At 47.8% G+C, this 27,170-nt stretch overlaps 2 protein-coding genes across 14 annotated transcripts in view; one reads left to right on the top strand and one right to left on the bottom strand.

Annotated features, from left to right (window-relative positions):
- Nucleotides 1-15,928, top strand: part of ATRN (attractin) — a 150,430-nt gene extending 134,502 nt beyond the window's left edge. The window contains exons 28-30 of one of the 11 annotated variants that reach the window (XR_009277657.1): nt 7,856-7,970; nt 9,433-13,756; nt 14,065-15,928. Coding sequence is in view for 1 of the 11 variants with exons in the window: in XM_058838759.1 (XP_058694742.1) it covers nt 7,856-7,970; nt 9,433-9,557 (240 nt within the window). In the remaining 10 variants the exon portion in view is untranslated. Of the gene's footprint in view, nt 1-7,855; nt 7,971-9,432 lie in introns of all 11 variants that reach the window. The other 10 variants (XR_009277648.1, XR_009277656.1, XR_009277655.1 and 7 more) reach the window with 10 other exon arrangements.
- An 8,606-nt stretch (nt 15,929-24,534) lies between these two features.
- LOC131579176 (GDNF family receptor alpha-4) overlaps nt 24,535-27,170 on the bottom strand; it is a 70,368-nt gene continuing 67,732 nt past the window's right edge. The window contains exons 8-9 of one of the 3 annotated variants that reach the window (XR_009277658.1): nt 25,875-26,136; nt 24,535-25,758 (exon numbers count right to left, since the gene is read on the bottom strand). Coding sequence is in view for 1 of the 3 variants with exons in the window: in XM_058838760.1 (XP_058694743.1) it covers nt 25,990-26,136 (147 nt within the window). In the remaining 2 variants the exon portion in view is untranslated. Of the gene's footprint in view, nt 26,137-27,170 lie in introns of all 3 variants that reach the window. The other 2 variants (XM_058838760.1, XM_058838762.1) reach the window with 2 other exon arrangements.

The following is a 27,170-nucleotide window of genomic DNA, read 5'->3' as shown; positions in this document are numbered from 1 at the left end:
GCAATGCCAGTGGCAGGAAGGGAGTGTTCCCTGGGCAGCTGAGGTGTGTCAAGTGCATTAGCTGCACTAGGGTTCCACATAGGCTGGCTGTGATCCCTCCTACCAAAACATCAACAAAAATACCCAATAAAACCTTCACCTAATGAGTTATTTCCAGTGAACAAGTGCTCAGTATCTTGTTTTGATTTCTATTGCAAAATTAAGGAAAAAAAATTAGGGGAAACTTTTGCTACTCCCATAACATAATATTGAATATAGATATTTGGAAGGGAACTGTCATGAGATCAGCGGATATATATGTTAAGCCTACCTTGTATTTAGGGAATATTTGGCTTATAAGTGATTTTAACTAGTTTTAGATTTGAAGACTGTAAACATTTCTGCAGGTTGGACCCTGATTTTAGCTGATAAGGAGGAATTTGCTGGAAGGAGAGGAAGGAGAATGAAAGGAGAAGGATTTTCTAAGTTCATTTTTTCCCCTCTAACGAGCATCTCTCTGATTGAAGTACTAATAACACCAGCAGCTTCTCAACAGCATTATCAAGGACTTATTTGCATTCATTTATGCCAAGTAGTTGTTTTGTGTGTTGTGTTTGCAATCTTCATCCAACTGTCCCATTTCATTGGGGTTTTTTTTATTTCTCCATTTTCCTGTGCAAAATCCAGCTGAGTGCTTGGAAAGAACTGTAAAAGCTGCCTTTTCACCTGTACAAAATCAAAATAAATACTCACCACTGGCCATGTATATACACATATCTCCCAGACTTGCTCTCCATGACCTCATCCATCCCCTCCCTTGGCCAAGCTCAAACTGTGGCACGAGATTTGGTCATTTCAGGGGAGCTGCCTTGGAGATCCAAACTGACCTCACAAAACCCTCCCCTCCACCCTGAGCTGGTAGCTGGGTGCTGCTGGACTGACACGAGCCCTTGAGAACACAGAGCAGTTGTTAAATAAGGGGGAGCAGATTGGGCTCCTGGGGAGCTGGTGGCATGTGGGCTCCAGAGACAGGGTGCTCTGATCTGTATTTGCCATTTCAGGCTGCTAACATCCATCTGAGGCTTTGAATATCATTTTTGTTTAGTTTCTCTCATGCAGCAACCCATTTTTGGGACCAAGTCTGTCCATTCCCCAGCCTCTAAAATTCCAAGGTAGATATCAGGGACAAGGTAAATGTGAATTTTTAATCTAAACTCATTTTCTGTGAATTATTGCTGGTAGTTCATTCATCTCTATCTTGCAGGACACACATATTACCCTGAGAATATGATTTTTAAAGCTTAATAATCTATTTTTAATAGGAAATTACTCCTAACTTGTTTTGCAAATGTTCACTCAGCTTTAATGGCACAATTTAAAAACTTGCAAATGGAATTTGACCCTTTTTCTACAGAGTGAAATCACCTGAACAAGTGGAATCAAATAAAACCGAACTGTTTGGGTAATGTTCCTTTTCTCACCCAGCACCATAAGATTTTTCCTTTATTTTAATTTCCTTCCTGGAAATTGAAAACCATGTAAGACTTATTTGATCAAACCACAGAAACATGTTTTCTTGTTAAGGAAAAAAAACACTTCTCCATGGTGTATTTTTTTTAATACGTTTTGAAATGCAATATGCTGGCAGTGTATCACAGAACATAAATAAAACCAATGCTCTGTTTATGAAATTATACAGAATATTTATTGTTCTAGCCATTAGTTTTATGTGACACATTATTAACTTTTTGAATTTGTCAAGTAAAAGCAGCGTAAATAGAAATAATGAGATGAAATAAAAATGTTTAGTTTGAGCATCACACAATTCAGCCTGCTTGGGGAAAGTATTTGGCTGTGAAATTGACTTCCAAGGGAACTGGTGGTGTTTTCCACACCTGGGTCACCTCAGAATATCCCAGACAAATTCCTGAGAAATGCCCTGTTCATGTGGAAAATCCTGCTGGCGAAGCTGGACTAATTAAATCACCTAATATGTCTCTTATTGCTTTTAATGTCTATAATGGTTTACACTTTATGCATGATAAATACACATCAAAACTCAAAAACAACTGGAATTACTTGGCTTTTTAGTGCTGGTTTGGGCCAGTAAAATCATCTGTGGAAAACAGCTGACAGCCTCTGGGAACAATGGGGTGGTGTCACCACTTAATAAAAGAACCATTAACTGCCAATTTCCACCCAGAACAGGATGGCCACGGTTTCCAGGCTGAGGGCTTGCCTGGCTTTTTGCTGTTTATTTGACATTTGTACCATTTTAGTTCTTGGAGTTCTTGGGGTTTTCCCATCATTTCCATTGATTGTTGCTTTGCTGCTGTGCAGGAGCATGGAAAGGGAAGGGTCCAGGTTATTCAGTGCAGGGGAGGGGGATTCTGCCCCTCTGCCCCCTCAGGTCAGGCCCCACCTGCAGAGCTGCCCCAGGCTGGGCTGATCCCAAAGGAAAGGTGGGAATTGTGTCCCGGAGCCCCTCAGGTCAGGCCCCACCTGCAGAGCTGCCCCAGGCTGGGCTGATCCCAAAGGAAAGGTGGGAATTGTGTCCCGGAGCCCCTCAGGTCAGGCCCCACCTGCAGAGCTGCCCCAGGCTGGGCTGATCCCAAAGGAAAGGTGGGAATTGTGTCCCGGAGCCCCTCAGGTCAGGCCCCACCTGCAGAGCTGCCCCAGCCCCGGGGCCAAGAGCAGGAGGACGTGGAGCTGCTGGAGAGAGTCCAGAGGAGGCCCCGGAGCTGCTCCAGGGCTGGAGCCCCTCTGCTCTGGAGCCAGGCTGGGAGAGCTGGGAATGTTCCCCTGGAGAAGGGCAAAATGCAGGGAATGCTGAGAGTCCCTGCAGGGGCTCCAGGAGAGCTGGAGAGGGACTGGGGCCAAGGGCTGCAGGGACAGGAACTGGCAGGAACTGCAGTTCCCAGTGCCAGAGGGCAGGGCTGGATGGGATTTGGGCAGGAATTGTTCCCTGTGAGGGTGGGCAGGGGTTGGGCTGGAATTCCCAGATTTGCTGTGGCTGTCCCTGGATCCCTGGCAGTGCCCAAGGCCAGGCTGGACACTGGGGCTGGAGCTCCTGGGACAGTGGAAGGTGTCTCTGCCATGGCTTTAAGATGAATATTAAGGTCATTTCCAACTCAGCCCATTCCATGATTCTGTGATCAGCTCCATGAATTTGTCTCTCCAGTGTGCTGGAAGCACAATTTTCCGCATTTCTTTGAGGACAGGAGGTACCTCAGGGCAGGGGCCTGATGACTCAGCCAGCTGCAGTTGTCTGTCCATGGGCATTGACCGTGGTGTTTGTCCACCCACTCCAGCGCCAGGGCTTTGTTCTTCCCTCTCTATCTGCTCCCAAGGTAGGACTCTGCTGTTCAGGCACATCTCAGAGCAGTTCTCTTGTGCTGAGTGTCTGAGACATGCACCTTATTTGAATAGATTTTAATAATGTCTACTTTCTTGTGCCATTAAGCCTTCGGTAAAAAAGAATAATTTCTATAATTCAACAATGGGTTTATCAAAACCTCTGAAGGGAAGTTGCTGGCAGAGGCAGGTTTTAAGCATCTGACAGAGGTTGTTACAAAGTTTGGAAATATGCCTATTTTATGTATCTCTTTTAAGTTTACCCTTAAGAGCCATCTCTCATATCTGATCTCTGCTTTCCAAGTCCACTGAAAATCATCTTGTAGGAGAACAGCTTGGATCTGCAACAAAAGAGGATATGGAGCTGTGTCAGGAGAGGTTTAGGTGGAAATCAGGAAAGGTTCTTCCCTCCAAGGGTGCTGGGCACTCCCCAGGCTGCCAGAGCTCCAGGATTGTTTGGACAGCACTCCCAGGGATGCCCAGGGTGAGGTTGTTGGGGTGTCTGGGCAGGGCCAGGAGCTGGGCTGGGTGATCCTTTGGGTCCCATTCAACTCAGGGAATTCCATAATTCTATGATGAGAGCACTCAGAAACCACTTGAGTAGGCAAAGAAAGGAGACCTGAGCTCTTCTGAGGTCTCCCCACCAAAACTGCACTTGATGAAGCCAGCCAGCTGCTCCTGAGACCCTCTGTGCCCTGCTGGCATCTGCCCAGGTCACATCAAAGCACAGTCAGGGGCGGGGCAGGGCTGGTGGTGGGTGAGATGCACAGTCCAGGTTGCAGTGAAGTTGCTGGTTGAAATGTGACATTTCCCCGTGTGTGCAGGGTCTGGTCCCTGGCTGCAGCGCTGGTTTCTGTGTCTTGCAGGGGGCGCAGCGTGTCCTTCACTCCCGGCTGAGCTCCCTGCTCCCATCCCCTCACTCAGCTCTGAGTCATTCCCTCCCTGCCTTTGTCTCCTGGCCCTGCGAGATGCACAATGAGTCACAGTGCAGAAAACAGGTGCCTGAACCGGGGCTGTCAAAAATAAATGATTCTTTAGGCGAGTTTTTGTTGTTATTAACTGCAGCTTGTCTCAGGGAAAGCTGGATTTGATGGACAATAGGCCATTTTTTATCATTTTTAAGATAGAGCTTAGCTGCAGCAAAGTGATGTGCTTAATTCCTTCCAAATTAGTTTGCAACTGTCTGACATATTTTGGCTGCATCATTGTCCTTGCTGTGCATGATTGAGAGAAATAAAGTTCCCCATGCAGGGAAATATTAACAATATTTTACTAACCCTCATCTTTTTTGGGGTTGTTCAACCTGGAAAATAAAAGGTTTTGGTTGTAATTGTAGCCTTGCAGTACCTGAAAGGGCCCACCAGGAAAGATGGAGAGAGATTTTACAAGGGCCTGGAGTGACAGGACACAGGGAATGGATTCCCACTGGCAGAGGGCAGGGATGGATGAGATTTCTGGGAGGGATTGTTCCCTTTCAGGGAGGTGAAGCCCTGGCACAGGTGCCCAGAGCAGCTGGGGCTGCCCCTGGATCCCTGGCAGTGCCCAAGGCCAGGCTGGACAGGGTTTGGAGCAGCCTGGGACAGTGGAAGGTGTCCTTGCTCACCTCAGGGCATGAGGTGAACTTTAAGATCCCTTCCAACCCAAAACATTCCATGATTCTGATTCTTTTCTGAGCAGGTTGACAAGGAGTACATCCTTTCCCCAGCTCTATGTGCTGTGGAGCCAGGAGAGCAGAGAGGAGAAAGATGTGTGACCTTGAGGACCAAAATAAAAATTCCATGGAAAGGGAAGATTGTACCCACAGGGACTCATAATGAGAGTTTCTGCTGCACACTCAGGGTTCATTAGTTAGAAAGGGCAGAGGAGGAGAGAGGGTCTTGCCTGGGGCTGAGAGATGAGCTAAATTCCTCTCCAAGTCCCTTCAGCTCCGTGGCTGAGAGCCTGTATAATGAACAACTTCTATTTTGTTCTATTTTATGATGTGCAGGAGACTCTGTGATTTTGATACCACAACAGAGGCACTGTCAGAGCCTGAAATGCCTCTCAGGTCAGTGATGGTCGAGAATGAGGTACAGAGAGGGGCTCTTGGAGAGCTGGAGGGGGCAGTGCTTGTGTTCAGAGAAGGAATTCAGAGCATTGCTCTTTCAGTTGATCCAAAAGAAGGCTGAGATGTACAGCAGGGGAAAGTCCAGGGAGAGGTGCAGAAGAACATCAGATGAATAAATTGAAGTGTGAAAGATTTCAGGTTAAAAGAAAGTTTCTGGTGGCAGAGTGGGGAGATCCAGACCAGGGAGCCTCTGGAAAGGTCTCATAGAGGTGATGGCACAGGCTGAAAGTGTAACTACTCTTAAAGCAGAGAATTGTTCTTTTATGTGCCATTGCCTGTGTTAGTGGAAGGCTGGATTTGGTGACCTCTGAGATGGATTTTTCAGCCTCCTGTTTCTGCAGGTTGGCTGGAGGATGGTGAGTGTGCTGCTGAGCTTCGTTGTGGGTTGGGAGGGACTCTAAAGGTCATTTTTCCACCCCAGCCATGGCAGGGACAGCTCCCACTGTCCCAGGTGCTCACAGCCCCATCCAGCCTGGCCTTGGGCACTGCCAGGGATCCAGGGGCAGCCCCAGCTGCTCTGGGCTCCTGTGCCAGGGCATCCTCACCCTCATGGGGAACAATTCCTGCCCAGTATCCCACCCAGCCCTGCCCTCTGGCAGTGGGAGCCATTCCCTGTGTCCTGTCCCTCCAGCCCTTGGCCCCAGTCCCTCTCCAGCTCTCCTGGAGCCTCTTCAGGCCCTGCAAATACATTAAAAAGCATTAAAAGATATAATATCTTCTTATTCATTTGCTCTTTCATTCTCTTCCCTCCATCACTTCTCTGCATGGTCTTTGCTGCCCTTTCTGCTCAGTGCTGAGGTGAGCACAAGAGCTCTCTGTTACCCAAGTACCATCCTCCAAACTCTGGAATTCAGCAGAACTGTTTTATTAACAGTAGAATAAGTAAGACACTTGAATCCCTCCAGAAGTAAATCAACTTTGTGTTTGGTTCTTGCTCCCATCCCTATGGCAGGAGTCCGTGGGCTCTGTTCCTGCAGTTTCCTTCTCCGTGCTCTCTCCATTAGCTCTGGCAGTTGGGTCACTGTGGGGTACAGCACCAGGGTGTGCTTGTTTCCCTCTGGGAAAAGCTTTACTTTGAGTTTGAGCCCTTTTTTGGGGGTGGGGAGATGAAGAAATCTGTTGTCATAAGCCAGGCAGGCGGCAGCTTCCATCATCCAGCCTGTGCAGCACGGATTTATCTGCCTCGCACAGACCAACAAATCCTGCTGCAATCATTGCAGTAAATGTGAGATATGGAAAGGTTCAGGTTTCATTTTGCTTGCTGTTGTCTCCTTTTGTCTTTTCTATTGAGCTGCAGTAATTTAACAGCATGTCTGACTCCTGTTCAGGCTTTTCCATGGCTTACATTGCATTGAGTTTCTGTTGAACATTTGAGCACTGTGGTGCAGTTTGATGCCTGATGGAAAAAGCACTAATTATTTCATTAACACCAGAGCTGAATTCGTCCATACTAAACAAGAAAACAGAAAGCACGGAGTGTATTGGTAAAAGAGTGTTTCTCAGCTTTTGTAGCTGTTGTGGAACAAAAGAAGAAACTCTCCCAAACCTGTAGTCATTGGTGAACACTTGCATCCTCCTCTGACTGTTGTTGCATCCCATGATAGTGCTGATCCTGTGTATTTGTGTGTGGGATTGGGGCCAGGCCCAGGGGAAAACATGCTTTGTTTTGGCTTTCTAATGACACAGTGAAGCTGGCTGCTGATCATTCAGGTAAAATCTTCACAAGAGTGCAGGGGTAGGGAGATGGTCACAGACACTGAAGGTCAGCAGGGATCCAGTCCCCTGTTCCTCCAGGGTGGGAGAAAGCTGACTGGCCATTGTATATTAGAATCACAGATTGAAAGGACCCTTAAAGCCGATCTAATTCCACCCCCTGCCATGGACAAGGACATCTTCCACTAGACCAGGTTGCTTCAAGCCCCATCCAACCTGGCCTTGAACACTTCTTTTTGTTCTTGGGAAAATGCTCTTTACTGTGTTAATGCATGGTTAAGGTGGTACATGGACTTGAAGTCTGGAGATAGATTTTGGAGTAGTGAATGGCCGTGCTGCTATCAGTGACGTGCTGCTGATGGGGTCGATGGAACAAAACCCTCAGTCCTGTTGATTACATAAGCTGCTCCTTTGTTATTGAATTTAGGGAGAAATACAGACCTTGTGTAGTGCTTGACTTTTTAATAGTGTGATTTTTATTAAGTGAATGTGTTTTCTTGTGATGACTCGTGTTTTGATTGTTGCTGACAGTGGTTTTAGCTTTGCTGGCTGTGTGCTGGAAATTCGCCCAGCACAGCAATGTGGTTCATGGTGGTTCATGCCCTGGGGCTTGTACGAGCTGCAAAAGCGATGCTGGGGGAAGAAGGAGGGTGTAACACACTGTTAAACATTTGTTTTCTCCCACTGCTTCCCTCACTGCAGACTGTACCAAAGCCGATCGCGCTGGAGCCCTGCTTTGGGAACAAAGCAGCCGTTCTCTCGGTGTTCGTGAGGTTGCCTCGAGGACTTGGGGGTATTCCACCACCAGGACAGTCAGGTGAGGATTTTTGTTGTCTCTGATGGCTTGGAATTAACTCTGTACTCCTTCCCCAACCTTACAGATTCACCTTTCCTGATTCCACAGGAGCTGCTGTAGCCGTAGTTCAGTTTGGGATGTGCTTGAGGTATCTCAGGCTCCCTGCTTTGGGCCCTGCTGGCTTCCAATATGAGCTTTGAGTTAATTACTAAGGTCAATTGATGGATGAATATTTGACACTGGCCTATGCTTTAATTAGCAGCTGGTGGGGGAAAGAGGGATCTGGTACAGACATGTTTGCAGTAGTTACTTGTGAAGGTAACTCTCACTTGGCCTATCCGCCTTCATTCCCAGCTCCATTTGCAGGGGAACATCAAGCCACAGAATCATGGAAAAATTTGAGTTTGAAGGGACCTTAAAGACTGTCTGGTTGCACCCCCTGCCATGAGCAGGGACACCTTCCACTATCCCAGGGTTCTCCAAGTGCTGTCCAACCTGGCCTTGGACACTTCCAAGTGATGGGGCAGCCACAGAGCAACTTGTGTCAGGGCCTCCCCATCCTCACAGGGAAGAATATCCCTCTAACCTTTCCCACTGTCAGTCTGAAGCCATTCCCCCTTGTCCTGTCACTACAAGTCCTTTCAGAGCATCTCTGCTCTCCTCTTAGGAGCTCTGGACAAAAAGGTTTTCCCCATCCAGCTTAAGGTTTCTTTGTTCTCAACCCCTTCACACCTAAACCTGATGTCAGGGCATTGGGACATCATGTCCTGGGCAGTGTGGGGTTTAACTGGGGTTCCCCAGTGCCCAGTGAGGCAAAGGCTCTGGAAGGAGCATGAGCAGGGTGTGGGTAGGATGGTTTGGTGTTGGGCTGGATTGAGCTCAGTCCCAGATGTGGTTTGTCTGTGAATAGAGCAGGGTGGCCCTGGCACTGGGTGCCCAGAGAAGCCGTGGCTGCCCCATTCTCTGGAAGTGTTCCAGGCCAGGTTGGATGGGGCTTGAAGCAACCTGGGATCGTGGAAGGTGTCCTGGCCCATGGCAGGGGCTGGAACTGGATGTTCTTTAGGGAGCCTTTCAACCCAAACCATTCTATGACTCCCTGATCTGCAGTGGGGGGGTTGCAGAGCTGATGTATCCACGGGAATTGCAGTGAAACCTCCATGCACATTTGCTTTCAGGTTTATTGTAGTCCATCTACTGATGCACAGAAAGGCACCTTCAATCTCAAAGGGTTCAGGCTTCAATATTTAGAGTTTTACATCCAGTAATACCCACCCTTATTGCATCTTTTCCTCCTGCTGTTGCTTCTAATTAAACATGCGGTATTTCAACTCCTTTCAGAATATTGGCTGGAGTTTAATTCTTAAGCCAAAACACTTTTCTAGTTTATTTAAAAAATTCTACACATTTTGTGGCCTGGAGGGCTGTTTCTGGAGGATTTGTTCTGTGTCTGTTCTGTTCCCTGACTCTGTGTTCTGTTCCCCAGGTCTCGCAGTGGCCAGTGCACTGGTGGACATTTCACAACAGATGCCAATTGCCTACAAAGAGAAATCGGGCGCGATACGAAATCGGAAGCAGCAGCCCCCTGCACAGCCAGGAACCTGTATTTGATGCATGGACATCAGAAACTGTCTAGGGTTTTAAACAAAATGGGAAAGTAATACCGAGGAGGAGAAGGAGGAGGAGAAAGATTTCCAAGTTGTGTCCCAAGAGACTAGAAGCACCCAGAAAAAACCACAACTTCCTTGAACCCAGTTTTTTTCTCTCATCTATGTGCTAGCTGGCTTTATTTGACAACTGCTCCACTTAAGTTTTACTGACACATGGCTTCAGATTGCTCCTTTGTTTTCTTCGAGTTTAAAGCAAAATAATTTTATTGCAGGTGCGGTAAGGTCCGATGCCGCCATTCCTGGTCAGTGTAAATACTACAGTAGTCCAATATGAATGACTCAGGTTTCTACATGGAAAGTGCTTTGTAGTTCATGTATTTATCAAACTGTACAAAAAGAAAAAGATCAAGTGTTTACAGGTGTCAGCTCTCAACACATAAACACTACTATTAATCTTCAAAGCATCTTCATCCTTTGTTTTCATTTAATATTCAATTGTTCCCTCATTACTTCAGTGGAACTCTCTTCCAGGCACAGCCTTTTTGTAGTCACCATGGTCCAGAAATGCAAAAGCTGGGATGGTTTAAAGGTTGATGTTGCTCAGACCACATGAAATAACTGGAAAGTTGGATGTTGCTTTGGAAAGACTCAGTGTTTACATAGTCTTAACCTGCTTGGAGTACACCACACACAAGTGCCTAGACGTGAACAAATCTAGGGAGTGAGGAGACTGCTACACATGCTGCTTTTGAACATAATTCAATTCCTTTAAAGGTATGTTTGCTCACATCTAGAGTCACCCAAGGCACTCTGTCCCGTGCAGTTAGAGGAAAATCACGTTTTCCTGACCAACCAACTACTCAGCCAGATGGAAATATCTGGAAGGCACATAGAGTTTCAGTATCTCATAAGAAAACTCCCAGTTTCACCAGCATTTTCATAGAAGCAGTCTGTGTTCCAGGTCAGATACATCTCATTTTTCTGATTTTGGCCCCTTTCCTTCCCCTTCCCTCCTGCCATCCTTCTGGATGAGAGCTGAGCTTGGAGGCATTGCTCCTCAGTGGTTATGATTTGCTCCATCTTCTTGCAGGGTGTAAAAAGCAGCACTCCAGGTGCCAGATCACTTGAGGATGCAGTAGAAAAAGAACTTTAAATAAAAGTCAAGCAGAACAGCTTTGTTTTGCCACAGGTTTGAGTTCTACATGATCAGATCCTGGTATTTCCTGTTGGGTTTGAGCTCTGTTAGATGCTGGAGAAGTGGCTGGTTGGTGAAAGGATGAGACTTGCAAACAGCAAAGAGAGGGTTTGGCATTTGGGGGGTGCATCAAACCACCTGAACTACTCTGACAAGCTGGGATTGTGTTTTGAGGCTCCAGGTTGGACTGTGGATGTGTGACACCCATCATCTGTGTGTGGTGGTGTCCCTGGAGCTGGGAACGTGGCAGGGCCAGGGCTGCTGGAGCTGGAGAGAAGATGTTAGTGAAGAGCCAAACGAGGTGTGCAATTACTGCTTCATCACAGTCATTGTGGATTCATCCAGCTCACTGAGCTGCTGGGTTCTGTTCAGGATATCTGATATTTAATAAGTGGAGAAGTAACATGTGGAAGGGAAGTGCTCCTGGATCTGGCCAGGTAGCACATTCCCAAACCAAAACCCAAATAACTGCTCTATTTTTGTGCGTGTTCTGGTGATCAGTCACATATCAGCCACTCGTTTCTGGGGTGTTTTCTTTCTAACCATGTATTTTGAAGAAGCTCTTTGGAGCCTGGCAGCATTGCAATAAAGAGGTGAATTGCTGTGTGTGTCTGGACAGTGGTGATGGGAACAGCCTGATGGTTTAAGGACTGTGGTGGATGATAATTCTGATTTAATGTGTCATCTAACAAGTGCAATGGGACTGCAAAAAAACATTGGGACTGCAGAAAAATATTGGGAAAAAATGCATTATATATAAATATATATAAATGCATCTCTTTCTAAACTAGAAGTTTCAGTGCTCTCTGGGAAGAAGGAGTTATGAGGGGAAAAGGGTTGAGCTCTGTTTTAAAATGAAGGGATTTAGGCAAGTTTTACCTGATGTATGGATTACCTCAGACAGATTCATCTCCTGATAATATTTTCTAATTTGCTCAGTGATAGGATTAATCTGAACTGGAGAAATAAGACTGGACTAAAATCCCCCCCCTGTTTCTGCATGTTTTCAGCCACGATGCACGTCCTCATGTTTGCAGATTTCTTCTCACTGTTTTTGGGCAGAGAACTGCCAGCCCAGATGGTGAAAGCCCCTGTGCTTGAGTTTCCCTCTCCAGGACAGCACTTGAGCAGGTGCTTCAAGGTGTTGGGTTTTCCTGATCACAAACAGCTTTCAGAACTGTGGGCCTGGAGGGATAATAGATTTTTACATTTATAAAAAGACATAAATACAGAATTTGGGATGTTTTCTCACTCCTGGAGAGCTGAGCTGTCTGGTGTGGAAAACCTACAGTGTGCCCAGGAGTGTGGCCAAAACGCAGTGTCAGAGACTGGAAAAATGAGCAAAAAAGATCAAAGTCAAGGTTTATTAGAACCAAAAAATGTAAATAGAGCGACAAAAGTTACTTATACAAACAAAAGGAACTGTCTCCTTTTGGGTGCAGCTGTGCCCTGCATCTGATCTCCATCGTGATGAGGGAGAAGAGAACTCTCATACACAGCTCTGCTGCAGTTTCATCCCAGCTTAGAGGTAAACAGGAAAAAAGTGGTAAAGAATAGGGGAAAGAAGAATTGCTGGCAGTTTATCAGCAGGCCAGTACCAGAAGTGAAGGATTTTTGGGTTATTTCATTTGGAGGTGAGATGGGGGAGAAAGAACAACCTTATTTCAAGGGAGAATCTGTAAATAAATGACAAATGACACACAGATTTTGCACTTGTACATAAATTCTACAGTAACGTGCAGAACATGGAGAGATATAAAGTGTATATAAACCAGAAAAAATATTGAATGTATTTTTGATGCATTTTAAATGATGTATGAGTTTTGTCTTAATAACTCCTTCATCTGATCAGTATTAGATAACTTTCCAGAGCTTTAAACATCAGATTATATCGCGATATCTTGCAAAGCAGGGAGGCATAACTTGACTTTTGTGTGTTCAAATGCATTTTACTTAAATGTAGAAACCAAGTAAAATAATGGCTTTTCCATTTGGAAGGGGAAAAAGCAACATTTGGAGACAAGTAATAAATGTCCTTAAAGTGGTCACTTCGTGGAGGATTAAATCAGTAGTTTAAGGCCTTTGTACTTAAGTTGTGGCAGTGTTTCCATTCAAAATCACTATTTTCAGGCATTTATAACTGGCTGAAATTCAGCATTCAAAATCTCAACCTCAGAAGATTTTCATTCTCTGAGAGGAGCCTTTAAAAAAATCAGTAATAAAATTTCAGAACTGGGTCCCTTTTATTCTAGAAAACAACGGTGCCAGTGGATCTCCAAATAACACACTTTTTTTTTTTTTAATTCACCATTTTTCGTGGTGTTTAGCCCAGAATTTTCACTGGGCTGTTGTAGCATGACCTTGCCATGCTCTGGCTCAATATTTTGAATACAAGATTTATGAGATGCAACTTTTCAGTTCTTATTATAATTTTCCGTGGGCTTAAAACACATTCTATTGAAATTACCAAAATAAAGCCATTTATGATGGGGTAATGCCTGTGATTAACATCAAGCCATGGAGTATAATGTCCCAAAATTCAGTGCTGTGGTGCCATGGACATGGCAGCCTCTGCTGGCAGATCCACCCTGCCTGGGGGCAGTTCATGCACTGCAGATGCCTCAGAAGCACCATTTCTGTGCAGGAAATGTCACCAAGATCCGCAGGCTCTGCCTTTGTGGGGTGGTGCTGAACGGCAGCTCAGCTTGCCTGCCCTAAATGAGCTGTAAGGAGGGTTGGAGGCTGAAATCAAACTTTGGGCCTTCTCAAAATCCCTCTGGAGTGCCAGTGCCACGCAGCTGGGCTGTCCCTCCATCCTCTGCTGCTCCAGGTGTTCCCAGCTGCTGCTCCTTTTCCATGAGACCCTGAGCTGGGGACAGGCTCCAGCTCCACCCTGGAACCCTGAACCCCTTTCCTGGAAACGGGGATTTGCTGCACTGTGAGAGAGCAGCGAGCAGACTCTGCGTGCCCAGAGCAGCTTCCAGCTCCTCTGTCCCCCCCAGAAAGTGGAGGCTGTTGTGCTGTCCCAGTTCAGGCTGTTGTGCTGTCCCAGTTCAGGCTGTTGTGCTGTCCCAGTTCAGGCTGTTGTGCTATCCCAGTTCAGGCTGTTGTGCTATCCCAGTTTAGGCTGTTGTTCCTCTCCTGGTTTAGGCTGTTGTTCCTCTCCCAGTTTAAGCTGTTGTTCCTCTCCCAGTTTAAGCTGTTGTTCCTCTCCCAGTTCAGGCTGTTGTTTCTCTCCCAGTTTAGGCTGTTGTTCCTCTCCCAGTTTAAGCTGTTGTTCCTCTCCCAGTTTAAGCTGTTGTTCCTCTCCCAGTTTAAGCTGTTGTTCCTCTCCTGGTTTAGGCTGTTGTTCCTCTCCCAGTTTAGGCTGTTGTTCCAGTTTAAGCTGTTGTTCCTCTCCCAGTTTAAGCTGTTGTTCCTCTCCCAGTTTAAGCTGTTGTTCCTCTCCCAGTTTAGGCTGTTGTTCCTCTCCCAGTTTAGGCTGTTGTTCCAGTTTAAGCTGTTGTTCCTCTCCCAGTTTAAGCTATTGTTCCTCTCCCAGTTTAGGCTGTTGTTCCTCTCCCAGTTTAAGCTGTTGTTCCTCTCCCAGTTTAAGCTGTTGTTCCTCTCCCAGTTTAAGCTGTTGTTCCTCTCCCAGTTTAGGCTGTTGTTCCTCTCCCAGTTTAAGCTGTTGTTCCTCTCCCAGTTTAAGCTGTTGTTCCAGTTTAAGCTGTAGTTCCTCTCCCAGTTTAAGCTGTTGTTCCTCTCCCAGTTTAGGCTGTTGTTCCTCTCCCAGTTCAGGCTGTTGTTCCTCTCCCAGTTTAGGCTGTTGTTCCAGTTTAAGCTGTTGTTCCTCTCCCAGTTCAGGCTGTTGTTCCTCTCCTGGTTTAGGCTGTTGTTCCAGTTTAGGCTGTTGTTTCTCTCCCAGTTTAAGCTGTTGTTCCAGTTTAAGCTGTAGTTCCTCTCCCAGTTTAAGCTGTTGTTCCTCTCCCAGTTTAAGCTGTAGTTCCTCTCCCAGTTTAAGCTGTTGTTCCTCTCCCAGTTTAAGCTGTTGTTCCTCTCCCAGTTTAAGCTGTTGTTCCAGTTTAAGCTGTTGTTCCTCTCCCAGTTTAAGCTGTTGTTTCTCTCCCAGTTTAAGCTGTTGTTCCTCTCCCAGTTTAAGCTGTTGTTCCTCTCCCAGTTTAAGCTGTAGTTCCTCTCCCAGTTTAAGCTGTTGTTCCAGTTTAAGCTGTAGTTCCTCTCCCAGTTTAAGCTGTTGTTCCTCTCCCAGTTTAAGCTGTTGTTCCTCTCCCAGTTTCTCCTGGAGCCCCGGGAAGGGCAGGGAAGGGGCTGAGCTGCAGGATCAGGTGGGAGATGGAGCTGGGTGGGCTTTAGGGGGAAGGTTCTCACCGAGCGCTGGGGCTGTGGAAGGAAGGGAAGGGATGGCTTGGGGTGTGCTCCTCATTTTTTGATGTATTCTTTGCAATTTTAGTCAAATTCTTGCTTTTTCTGTTGGTAGCTGCTGAAATGAGCTGAGTTTCCATGCCAGGACTACTACAATATGTGTATATGCTGATTTTTTCTGCATCAGGGCAGGTTTTGTTCAGTCTGTTTCTTTGTTCTGACACTATACACAGACTATTTGTGTGCGTCTTCCAGGTATTAGAATTCTTTAGACATTTCCTGTCTGTTTAGTATTGATTCCAGAAACCTCACCAGTAGAAAGAAAGAAAAAAATAACAATTGTTGCAGAGTGTTATCATATGTCAGTCCATTTAAAAAAAAAAAAAAAAAAAGTTTTATATTTCTCTGAAATTTGTGCACAATAAATGTTCTTTAAACTAAGATCCTTGAATTAATTGTATCCTGGATTTTTTTCCTCTTTATTCTGTAATTATTTATGATTCTTATCTGTGTTCAGACTTGAGCTTAGTTTGTTAATATGTATAATTTAGCATTTATTGCATTCATATGTAAATAGGAGCAAGTATTGTAAACTATTTCATTGCTGGGGTTGTGGGTGTTATACATACACACATTTAGGATTGCAGGTTTTTGGTATAATTTTTTGTATTGTAAAATAACAGCTAATTTAAAGCCGGAACGAGAAAATTCTTGGGAGGTCTGTGCATTTTAAATACAAATGTGAAGTACATGTATATAAATTAAAGTAAATAATGCAAATCTTTCCTCTGAAATAAAAAGTAGATGATCTGGTTAAAATTTTCCTCTTATTTATTTTCTTAAAATGGGGGAGGTAAATAATTCAAGGTGGTTTTGGAGGCTCCTGGCTGAGGGGAGGGTGAGTTTCTGCTGTGCTGGTGGTGGGTATCGATGGGCTCCTGGCAGGTGCTGAATTTGGGAGGAGGAAGGAGGGACATTCCAGAGGATGGGGGATGCATTGATGTAATTCAAAGAGTTAAATCTTTTCAAAGATTTCAGAGATAGAGGCAGTCATTAAATAGTTTCCATTTCTACCTCAGGTTGACGTTCCCCCAGGTGCCTTAGGGCAGTTCTTGGTCCCTGATCTCCTTGGCTGTCTCCAAAGGGTGGGAGAAGGGAGGAGAATCCCACCAAGGTGTCAAAGTTTTCAGTGTGCTGAGGGTCTTTGCCAACCTAAATAATTCTGTGATTATACAGAAAAGTGTCCTCCATGCAGGTGGTTTGGGATGGTCAGGGTTGAAGGAGGAATTTGTTTGCTCCCACCCCCTCAGTGGGCTGTGGGTTGTGGGTCCCAGCTGTCACGATACAACTGATCCTTCAGTGGTTTGGCTTGATGGTCCTAAAGATCTTTTCCAGCCCAGATGATTCAGTGATTCCACAGTCCCAAAACTCAGAGCTTCTGCATTCAAGGTTTAGATAGAATCACAGAATATCCTCAGCTGGAAGGGACCCACAAGGATCAATCCCTGGCCCTGCCCAGACCCCCCAGCAATGCCCCCTGTTCATCCCTGTTCACTCCTGGGGAGAGCCCTGGATTCCCTGGGGAGCCTGGGCAGTGCCAGCACCTCTGGATGAGGAACCTTTCCCAAAATCCAACCCAACCTGGCCCAGCTCCAGCATTCCCTGGTCCTGTCCCTGTCACAGAGAGCAGAGATCAGAGCCACCTCTCCACTGCCCCTCATGACAGAACCCCACAGAACTGTAAAATCACAGCCCCTTCCCTTTCTTACTCTCACTAATAATTTTTTCCACTAAATTTCTTTGTTTAATCCAAAGAGGAAAAGCTGCCCTCCATGGAAATGGTATCAGCAGTTCTGCTGATCATTTATTCAATGTTGGCACCCGCTGGTGTTTCAGATCCACACAAGGGCTGGAGAGACACGGCCGCTCCTCTCCCACCTCCTGCACAGGTGGAGCAGGACTCCTCCACCACAGGAGCTCAGCTGTTGTTTGTTACCTGGTGCAAGGATTCTCACCCTTCACAACAGCTTGCAGTTTGGTGAAATCATTCACTAAAGACCACCTGTCTCATTCAGGCACCGGGGAAGTGACACTACTGCTGACAATAAACATCTTGCTGTGGAAGCAAGACTGCAGAAAGATAAACTGGAATTTTTGACTGACCAAAATTTCACAAAATGAAAGTCTTCTGCACGTTCCCTAGAAATCTGTGGGGCTTTTCCCCAAAGCTGGGTCACAAATGTTGAGGTTATTCTCTCGAGGGCTGAGTGGAAGGACTCTGTATCCTCCATCAGCAGCTCAGTAAGTTGCACTGACTCCTGTTTGTGGGAAATCAAAGGGGAGATGGAACAGAGAGAACAGCAGAACAAGATATAACAGCCTTGGTGGGCTACAAGCCCTGGAACAGGAACTTGCTGATATGATAAAGCACAGCACATTCAGCTAAGAGAGGTTTTTGAAACTGTGTGGATTTGTAAGGCTGTCAAGGAATGCAAACAATAGGCTTTCAGTAGCGTGAAACTTTTGTAGAAGCTGTAGCCCTGGAACTGTAACAGTAGAAAAATGTGCTGCATGAAGAATACTGCGACTCCAGATTCCTATAAGCCTGTTCTTCTATGCTGGAGATGCTGTGCCTTCAATAAACAACTCCAGCTCCTGCTCAGGCTTTGGCTTTTTGCTTGGATTACTTTTTGCACCCCTTTTTCCAGAGTCCCGACTCTCAGTCCCATCACCTTTTCTCTCACCTGTCTTTGTTAGCTTTAATCCAGGTACCTTAATGTGGTGCAGTTTCATGTAATCTCCCAGTACTTGTCTTGTTTTATATTGTGTAGGAACTGTTCAAGGCCTTCTGTCTATTACCTCCTGTCTGTTCAATAAATAACACATTTTATGATAATTTAATAATTATAATAATTTTAATAATTTTATAGCCCTAATCAGACAGCCTTAAGAACTTGTGAGCCAGAGAGGCTGAGGTGCAGGTCATCTAAGCAGAGCTGCTGCCAAGAATCGGAGCCTAAGGCAGGGCTTATCCAAATCTGTCCCTTGATCCATAACGCCCGGGCATCCACAGTTCCAGTCCTGCCGGGACACAATCCCTTGTTCTCCATTTATTTTTATGTCACTCTTCAACTTTCAAATTAAGCACTGCTGGGATGAAGCAGAGTTGAAGCTGACATTTATGAGCCATGAAGGTTTCAGGCAGCACGGCCTCTGCAGGCTCTTGTGCTGCTCCATTCCGTGGCGTTAGACCGGGATGCAGGAGCCCAGTTCCAGCGATTGCTGCCGAGCTGACAGCACAGCGTGCGCTGTCCAGCCTTGAAATGAAACGGGCAGGGGGTAGTGGTTCTAAAAATGCTTTAACTTTCTTTTGGACAGCAGGAAAATTCACAGAGATGGAGCCATTTTTCGTCCCTGCTCTGTTTTTCTTGTGTTGTAGCAAAAAAAAGAGGTTTGAAGAGAAAGAAGGGAAGAGAGCATGGAGGGTTTTCAAGGCTTTGTGTGCATCTGGGATGATGATCTTTGTCATCAGCTGTCATTAATGAATGGTTTTGGGCAAGGAGCCAGAGAGGAATTTGAGGTCCAGCTTTTCTTTCCACAAACCTTAAATATTAATCATCTACAGGAAGAAAGGACTTTAAGTCTTAAAAAAAACCAATTTAACTCCCCCAGAAATCTTGGACTGGAGGATGGGTGGTTTTACTTCCACTCTGCAAAAAAGTTTGGGGTTTGGGGCAGCTTTGGGTAGTTCCACATCCCTGGCTGGTGGTAAATCATCTACAACACGGCAGAGGCACCAACATTTCCTTTTTTCCCCATTAATGGGAAGGGAAGAGGAAGAGAGGTGCACAGAAGAGCCAGAGTTCAATAGCCAATGCATTGTCATTTGGGAAAAAAGAATTAGCAGATTCTTGAGTTTCTCCCCGGGGTTTTTGGATTCTGAACTAATCAAGCAGCAGAACAGAGATTGCAGGGACAGAGTGGAACCACTGGGATCTTGCCAAAGGCGTAAGGTGGGGGGAGATTTTCCAGTGAGGTGATTTTCTGCCTGAGTTTTCTCAAAACTGATGAAAGCTGATGAGTTTTGTGCCTGGTGATGAGGCTGCTGGAGCCAGGTGTCAGCAGGACGGGAGCTGGGCTGAGCTCCTCGCGTTCCCCACTGCAGGATGGCTGTGAACAGTCTCAGCTCCCTTGGCCATGTGATTCTGGGACACCATCAGCACCCTACGAGAGCTCTGAGGTGAGGCAGATGATGCCTTACAGGCACCTCTTCTTCTTGGTGACTCCAGAGACTCAGTGACAAGCTTGGATTTGGGATCTGCACTAAGATGTCTCAGATGAGAGAAATCTTCCCCACAAAAAAAGAGCAAGACCTCAGGGCTCAAAGTGCACCTAAATTGGATGTTTTTCACTGACTTGTAGGGCTAGGACAAGGGGGAATGGCTCCCCACCACCAGAGGGCAGGGACGGATGGGATATTGGGAAGAAATTCTTCCCTGTGAAGGTGCAAGGTCCTGGCACAGGTGGCCAGAGCAGCTGTGGCTTTCCCTGGATCTCTGGAAGTGTCCAAGGCCAGGCTTGGAGCAACCTGGGACAGTGGGAGGTGTCCCTGCCAGAAATCATTTCCACTTCCCCTTAAGAAAAAACCTCACAAAGTAACCTGAACATTTTTCGTGTCAGAGCTAATTCTGCGGCTTTTCCCTTTAGCAAACACCCACTGTTTCTGCAGAAATTCAGTGTTAATAACTGAAGCAAGATGTCTCCATCCCTATCAGCATTTTAGCACTGTTTGCTTGGAGATAACGTGTGGTAAATTGTTGTTTCTGATTTCAACATCTCCTTGCCACAGCTGCAGGATTTTCCTGTGCTGTGTCTGCAGTCACAGCGTGCTGGGGACTGTGGGTCCTGTCTGCAGGGCTCTCCCTCACACCTGCCCTGCTGTCCCAGGCTCTGGCCTGTCACGGGAACAGGGAATGGTTTGGGCTGGAAGGGACTTTAAAGAGCATCCAACCCCAGCCACGGGACACCTGCCACTGCACCAGCCTGCTCCAAGCCCTGTCCCTGCTGTCCTGGGGGCTACTCAGGTTGGAAGAGCTTTTCTCTGGGAATGTGGAAATGTCTCTTCCTGGGCTTGTTCCTCAGTGTTTGGTGGCTGTGGCTGTGGGAGGGAGTGGTGCTCAGTTTAGCTGTGGGCTCAGCCAGCACCCCCAAAACCGTACCCAGACCCAGAGATGAGGTAGAAGTGAGGGTCAGCCAAAGCTTCTTCCAGCTATTCGTGCTTCTCCTGCTCCAGAATCTCCTCACCTTAAACTTAGGATGATGTCCAGGCTTTCTTGGAGCCAGAGGTTACATCCCAGAGCAGGGCAGCTGCAGCCAGCTCTGCCCTGAGCTGAGCCCCACGAGCAGAGCCCAGGGGGTCCCACTGGGGAGTCCTGAGGGCTCCTGGGACCCCAATAGCTCCTGTGAGCCCAGCAGCTCCTGGGACCCCAGCAGCTCCTGGGACCCCAGCAGCTCCTGGGACCCTGTCACTCCGTGGCCCTGGACTGGCCCCACCAGTTTCTGGGTGCTGATCTTGGCCGAGCAGCTGCTTGCCAAGAGCCAGGGAAAATCCCTCAGACCTGCAAGGCTTTCAGAGCATGTTTCAGCTTCAGCTGGCTGGAAATGTCACAGGAATTGTCCTTTGAGTCAGCAAAACCCCAGCCTGGGCACTGTTGGGGGGAAAAGGCTTTGAGGAGAGTCCAAGTCCATCCCAAACTCCCAGGTTCTGCTCCTCCTCTGCATCCTCAGCTGCCCCATGCACACATGGAGGCAAAGATGATTTCTGGGAGGAAAAATTGTAACATTTATGTGTTCAACCTTGAACTCACTTTAAGAACTGACTTGAATTTCACTCATTATTTTTATATAAATTTTATATACATTTATTTTCTAGTTTTTTTTTCCCTTACCCAGAATTGGTAAGAAAACATTCCATTTGCCTCTAATACTTTTTCCTGTGATTTGTTTTACTTTTTTAAGTCACCAAAAACAGCTCACAGATGCTCACGGCACGAACAGAAGTCTTCCTGGCTGGCATTTGGCATCACCCACCCTTCTCCTCTATCTCCCTTCCTCTTGTGCCCAGCACAGGGGTGCAGCACCAGCCCTTCCCAGTTTTTCCACTCAGTGGATCATCCTGGCTTCAGTGGCTCCACAGGCCCCTAAATGCAGGTGCAATTATTCCCATCCCTGCTACATCTTGCAGTGCCTCCCTCTCCCTGTGCTGGCACCAGCTTTGAGCCAAACCTGCCCCAAATTTCTCCCAAACTTTTGCACGTTTCACCCCCACAGGCAACACAAAGAGCCCCAGGACTTGTGTGGGGACTTGTGTCTCCCTCCCAGATGACACTGATGCCTGTCCATCTCAGAAGAGCTGTTTGTCACCTGTCACCCCTCCTTGCTGGGAGACACCGGACTGGAGCTGGGTTTGGAGCTGAGAGGAGCCCCCAGAGGTGTCTGCAGCTTCCTCCCAAGGGCCAGCTCTGATCTCTGATCTCTGCTCTCTGGAACCAGACCAGGAGCTCCAGCTGGAGCTGGCAGGGCAGGATTAGGTTGGATTTTGGGAAAGGTTCTCCCCAGAGGTGCTGGCAGTGCCCAGGCTCCCCAGGGAATGGACACAGCCCTGAGGCTGCCGCAGCTCCAGGAGCGTTTGGACAGCGCTGCCAGGGATGCCCAGGGGGGATTGTTGGGGGGTCTGGGCAGGGACAAGGGGTGGATTTGATGATCCCTGTGGGTCCCTTCCAGCTCAGGATATTCTGTGGTTCTATGATTCCAGCCAAGCACGGCTCATCTGAGCTCCACCGCTCTTCCAACCCTCACAGAACGTGCCCTGGCTTCTTCCAGCTGCCTTGAGCACGGGAGCAGTGAGCTGAGCAGCATCCTGGACGTGCTGGCAGGGACAAGCTGGCGTGGCAGGCAGGAGTGAGGGGGTCAGGAAAATGTGTGTGTGCTTTATTCATGGATATGTTTGAATACTGACACGTACAGGAAAGGTAAGTACAGGTTTGACCCCAGTTTGGGCTGGCACCCACCACCCTCCCCTGGCGCAGGTGCACTCATGAGGTTCCTGCTCCAGCACCATCTCCCAGCCCTGGGTCTCCCTCCCAGCTCCTGCTCCAGCCTGGACAATGCTGGACATGATGACATGACAAGAAGAAGTACATACACAATATTTCACAGGCTCTCAGGGCTGCCAGCCACTGGGACTGGTGCTGTGCAGCCAAAAAAAAAAGGAGATCAGTGGCTACAGAAAGTCTGGCTGGTTCTTTAACTGCGTTTTTCTTTTCCTTTCTTTTTCCTATGATTCTTCTTTGTGCTTATGGAAGTCCTCAGGAATGGAGTAATTCCTAAAAAAATTGTCTCCCTTTCTGTCTCTTGGCTCGCTCAGTCTTTTGCCTTTACAAGCAGCTGCTACGACTTCTGTGGTTAATCAAGAGACTTGAAAATGAAGATCCATGGTTCACTTAACAGAAATCAGCAGAGATGGAATTTCATCCAAAAAAATTAGTGACTTTTCACAAGGAAAAAGCAGTGGTCTGGGCACATGCTGGTGGGTGGAAGGAGAGTGATCATGTTTGCTTCCTCCAAAAGAAAGGACCAAAAGTCAGCCTTTTTTGCAAAGTTTGATTCATGAACAGGCTTGGAGAGAGAATCAACATTAAATATTGATGGAAAGAGTGAAATAATCAGAACAAAGCCATGAAAGTTTAGGGATAACTTTTTTTGTTAATTCCCACCCCCAACTCTTTCCTGCTGGGTGAGAGGCTCCTCGCTCTGTGCCTCATTCACTTCATTCTGCAGCACCCGTGAACCCCGAGGAACCCCCAGAAGGGCAGGACCTGGCTGAGACAGGGCTTGGAGGGCAGAACATGGGAACTGAGGATCTTGTTGGGCTGTGATGCACAGAGACAACGAACATCTGCAGAGCCTTTACAGCCAGATACCCTTGGCAGTGTCCAGTGCCAGGCTGGATGGAGCTAGGGAAAACCTGGTCTTGTGGAAGGTGTCCCTGCTCATGGCAGGGAGGCTGGAACGAGTTGTGCTTTAAGGTCCCACCTGACCCATTTCACGATTCTCTGATATAAATCTCACACTGAAATTGTAGAGTAATTTAATTTCTCACTGAAATTAAAGTAGGTACCGATGGGGGACATGGTGCTGGCACTAGGTGACCTCTGGAGGTCTCCTCCATCCCATCCCGTCCTTGAGCAGGATTCTCCTCTTTTTACAGCACACCAGTCTGAAGGGAGGGGTGAGGTGGGGCCACCAGGCATCCTGACCACACAGGAAAACCCTTTCTCTGCTGAATGAGAAGGAAATGGCAAAGTGGCACTTCAACATCACTGACACTGACACACGAGAGACACAGGAGCGTGTGCTGACACCTGTATCCCCATCCTTTGCAGACACTCAGCCTGTGCACAGCTGAAAGCTGGTGGAGACTGCTTTGATGGGGCCAGAGGTGTGGAAAGGCAGAGAATGACTACAGGACTAAGGAAAGGGGCAGAAGAACGCCATTCCCAGCATGACCTCGTGGTGTTGAGGTAGTTCCTTGCCTTTGAAGGGCTCAGCAATCAGGGTTTCATCCCTCTCCCACCTGCAGCTCTGAGAACACAAGCTTTGCAGAGTTGCAGGTTGGAGTTGTGTCACTTGGTCTCTCAGGAGACACTGATGTCCAGGATAAAGGGGGGATGTTCACAGCAACTCTGTGCACGTATGGGGTCATTTTGAAAGGACTTTCCTGCCTGTAGCTCTCCCTCCTTGTCTGCTTTCCTGACCAGAGTGAGCCCCTTGGCCATGAAGTTCTCACAACTTTCAGCTCAGGGTGTGACTTGTGACCCTGCACACAAGCCTGGGAACTCGGTGTGTTCCTCTGCACAACCTCAGAGTAGGAAAAGCGGGTGCTACAGCCCCGAGGACCTCAAGGAGCAGCACTTTGGATGCTTTGGACCTCAAGGATGCAGCAGGAGGATTTCTGTTCATGTCAGGCACATCCACAGGTGTTCAGCTGAAAACCAGAGTGGTTTCTTGTTGGAACAAAAGCCAAGGAAGTTGCTGCAGTTTCTCAGAAAATCTGTAGCAATAAACAATGGGAGAAGTTTTGCAGGAAATGGGAATAAAAAGCAATGGACTTTGCTGTGTCAGATGCTTCCTCCACCTTTCCATGCATTCGAATGCCAAGGGATTCATGATATTTATTGGAGGAGCAGAAACCAAGGAATAAATGGATTGCTGCAAAGGCCAGGCCTAAACACACTCAAGGGGATTCTGGGGCTATTGCTCTTCCTCCCGTGGCACTGAACCCGGGTAAGCATTTACCCTGGAAACCTTCTCACTCCTCCTTACCATCACATCTTACACTCACATCTCCTTACCATCTTTCCTGGCTTAACCTAGCAGAGGGTTCAGCCCCCAAAAGGGATTCCTCAGCTCACCTCCTAGAGGAAAGAGCCTGGGATGCTCAGGTAATCCGAGGTCACACAGCTGCCTCCCTGTGCCCCCAGACACTGGAGAGACCCTCATCCTCCCCTTCCTCCCTTGGGCTCTGCTTGCAGCTCAGGAGAAAGCGTCACTTCAGCAGCCTTTGCTTAAACGACACCTTCAATGAAAGAGCAAAACCTGGCAAGAGGCAAAGCCCTTCCCCTGCTCACCTGGACACAGGGGGTGGCCTCTGCCTGTTCTTCAAAGAGGGGAAACTGTAGCAGTCCAGTCCCTACCCATGATGTAATTAACTGGCCTTTCTTGGCTGGGTATTTCTGTCTTGAGGGTGGTATCTAGCAAACCTCTCCTATCCTATCTCTTCCCAGGAAAATTCCCCAATGAAATCCCCTGGCTGGAGAGCTGTGCCTGTGAGAGCTGTGGATGAACAGGGAGCATGTGAGAGTGGGATATGTTGGGCTGCCATCAAATCCTGCCCATGGGCTCACACATCAGCCCCTGATGGTGAAAAGCCTGGAGTGGGGCAACATCGGCCTCTGGTTGTCTGGATGTGACAAAAATGTCCCAAACACTGTACAGGACCAGTGCATGGATATGTTTGGGTTGGGACACAAAAAATTCAGCCATAAACAAAATGCAACACACGAGTTTCTTCCTGAATACCATCAATACAGGACACAGGTTTCCCTAAAAAGGAGGGACAGGTGACAGGTGGGACATGGATGCTGGTTGCACTTTGGCCATGGTTTTGAGAGGATGGATAATCCCTGCCAGCCAGTTCAGAGTGTGGTTACTTGGTCCTCCACAGAGGTGCTTCAGATTCCTCTCCAGTGAACAAAACCAGCCATCTTCTCACCACTCATCTGCTTTCTTCAGTCTGAGGGAACCAGGGGTGCTGTCCTTCAGGTCCTGAGCAACCCTGGAGACAGTCTGAACTCCACATCACTTGACATGTCCTGTCAAGAGCCCCTCAAGGTGGGCTTCAGGAAACCTCCTGACAGGTCATCCATTCATTCATCCATCAAAAGTCTTTCCCCTCTTGGCTGGGGCAGGAAAAAGCATTTCCTTTGCAGCTCTCATTTCTTGGATCAACTCTCTCCATCTTTTCCAAGGGAATTGTCCATGGCTGCAGCCCTGTCCACAGAGAGCTGGAGAAACAACAACCAGGCTGTGTGGAAAGGTGGCCAGGACCAAGAATGAGCTGGTTGTCAACAATGCTGATCATATAAAATCAAATAAACTGGCAGACAGATGGGGAGGAGGAAGGGATGCCCAAACACTCACCTTGCCTTCCCATCCCCTCCCTTCTCCCTGCTCTCCTGAAAAAGTTACTGGTCTGGTTGTTGAGTAAAGAAACCAACACAAATCGAGTCTGTGCCTGGTGTGTGCCAGCCCTGCCTCACATCACAGGGAGGCTCAGCACAGCAGGAGCGAGGAGAAGCCACATCTGCAGCAGAGGGGCCACCCAGCAGGATGGGGCTGCTGGGCTGGAGGTCCCTGAGGACAAACGAGTGGAGCCATGCAGGAGCCTCTCCTCTCCAGCCACCTGCAAGAGAAAGGAGACAGTGTGGGGTGAGAGGTGTGCCTGATCATGGAATCATGAATGGTTTAGGTTGGAAGAGACCATAAATAAAGACCATCCAATTCCAACCGCCTGCTGTGGGCAGGGACACTTCCCACTATCCCAGGTTGCCCCAAGTCCTGTCCAGCCTGGCCTGGAACAGCTTCCCAGGGCAGTCACAGCTTCCTGGGCACCCTGTGCCAGGGCCTCCCTACCCTCACAGCCAAGAATTTCTTCCCAATATCCCATCTAACACTGCCTCTGGCAGTGGGAAGCCTTTCCCTTTGTCTTATCATTCCAGGCCCTCTTCCAAAGTCCCTCTCCAGCTGTCCTGGAGCCCCTTCAGGCACTGGAAGGCACAATTAGGTCACCCTGAAGCCTCTCTTCTCCAGGCTGAACAATCCCAATTCTCTATTTTTCCTCACTGAGAGGGGCTCCATCTCTAACCAAACTGGAGTCCCTCCTTGGCACCTCAGGGGGTTTGTGGCTTGGGGCTGTGCAGCCCCCAGTGTGTGCAGGAGCAGAGGGGCCAGGGCTGATTTCAGATCCCAGCCTCTGGCCTGGAGGTCAGCACAGCTCTTGAGGAGATGTTGATGGAGGTGGTGTCCCAGCAGAGTCATTTCTTTGGACCCTGGCTGGAGGTGTCTGTGTGAGTGGAGGTGTCTGGATGCCCTCCCAGCTCAGTGGTGATCTCTGTGTCGTACAGAGCCGCTGCTGGCCAGTGCCTTGACCTGGTGACCCTAAAGGTGGGTGTGGAATGTACTCCATGGTGCTGGGAGACATTTCACTAGCTCTCACCCTCAGCTCCAGAGGTGCCAACCTCATTAAACATGGAATGGGATCTGGATTTGAAGCTGAGTCCAAAGCCAAGACCCAGATCTCTGTTTTGTCTCGCAGTGCCAGCAGGGATCACGCTCCAGAGCACTCACACCTCAGCAGAGCGGTGTGCTGCTGCCACGAGGAGCTTGGAGATGTGGCAGGGCCATTCTTTACTGCAGCTGCTTTTTCAGCTTCCCACT

This window comes from Poecile atricapillus, chromosome 4, assembly GCF_030490865.1.
Source record: "Poecile atricapillus isolate bPoeAtr1 chromosome 4, bPoeAtr1.hap1, whole genome shotgun sequence".
In the NCBI taxonomy this organism is placed as follows: domain Eukaryota; kingdom Metazoa; phylum Chordata; class Aves; order Passeriformes; family Paridae; genus Poecile; species Poecile atricapillus.
This window is presented reverse-complemented; position numbering and strand designations above follow the sequence as displayed.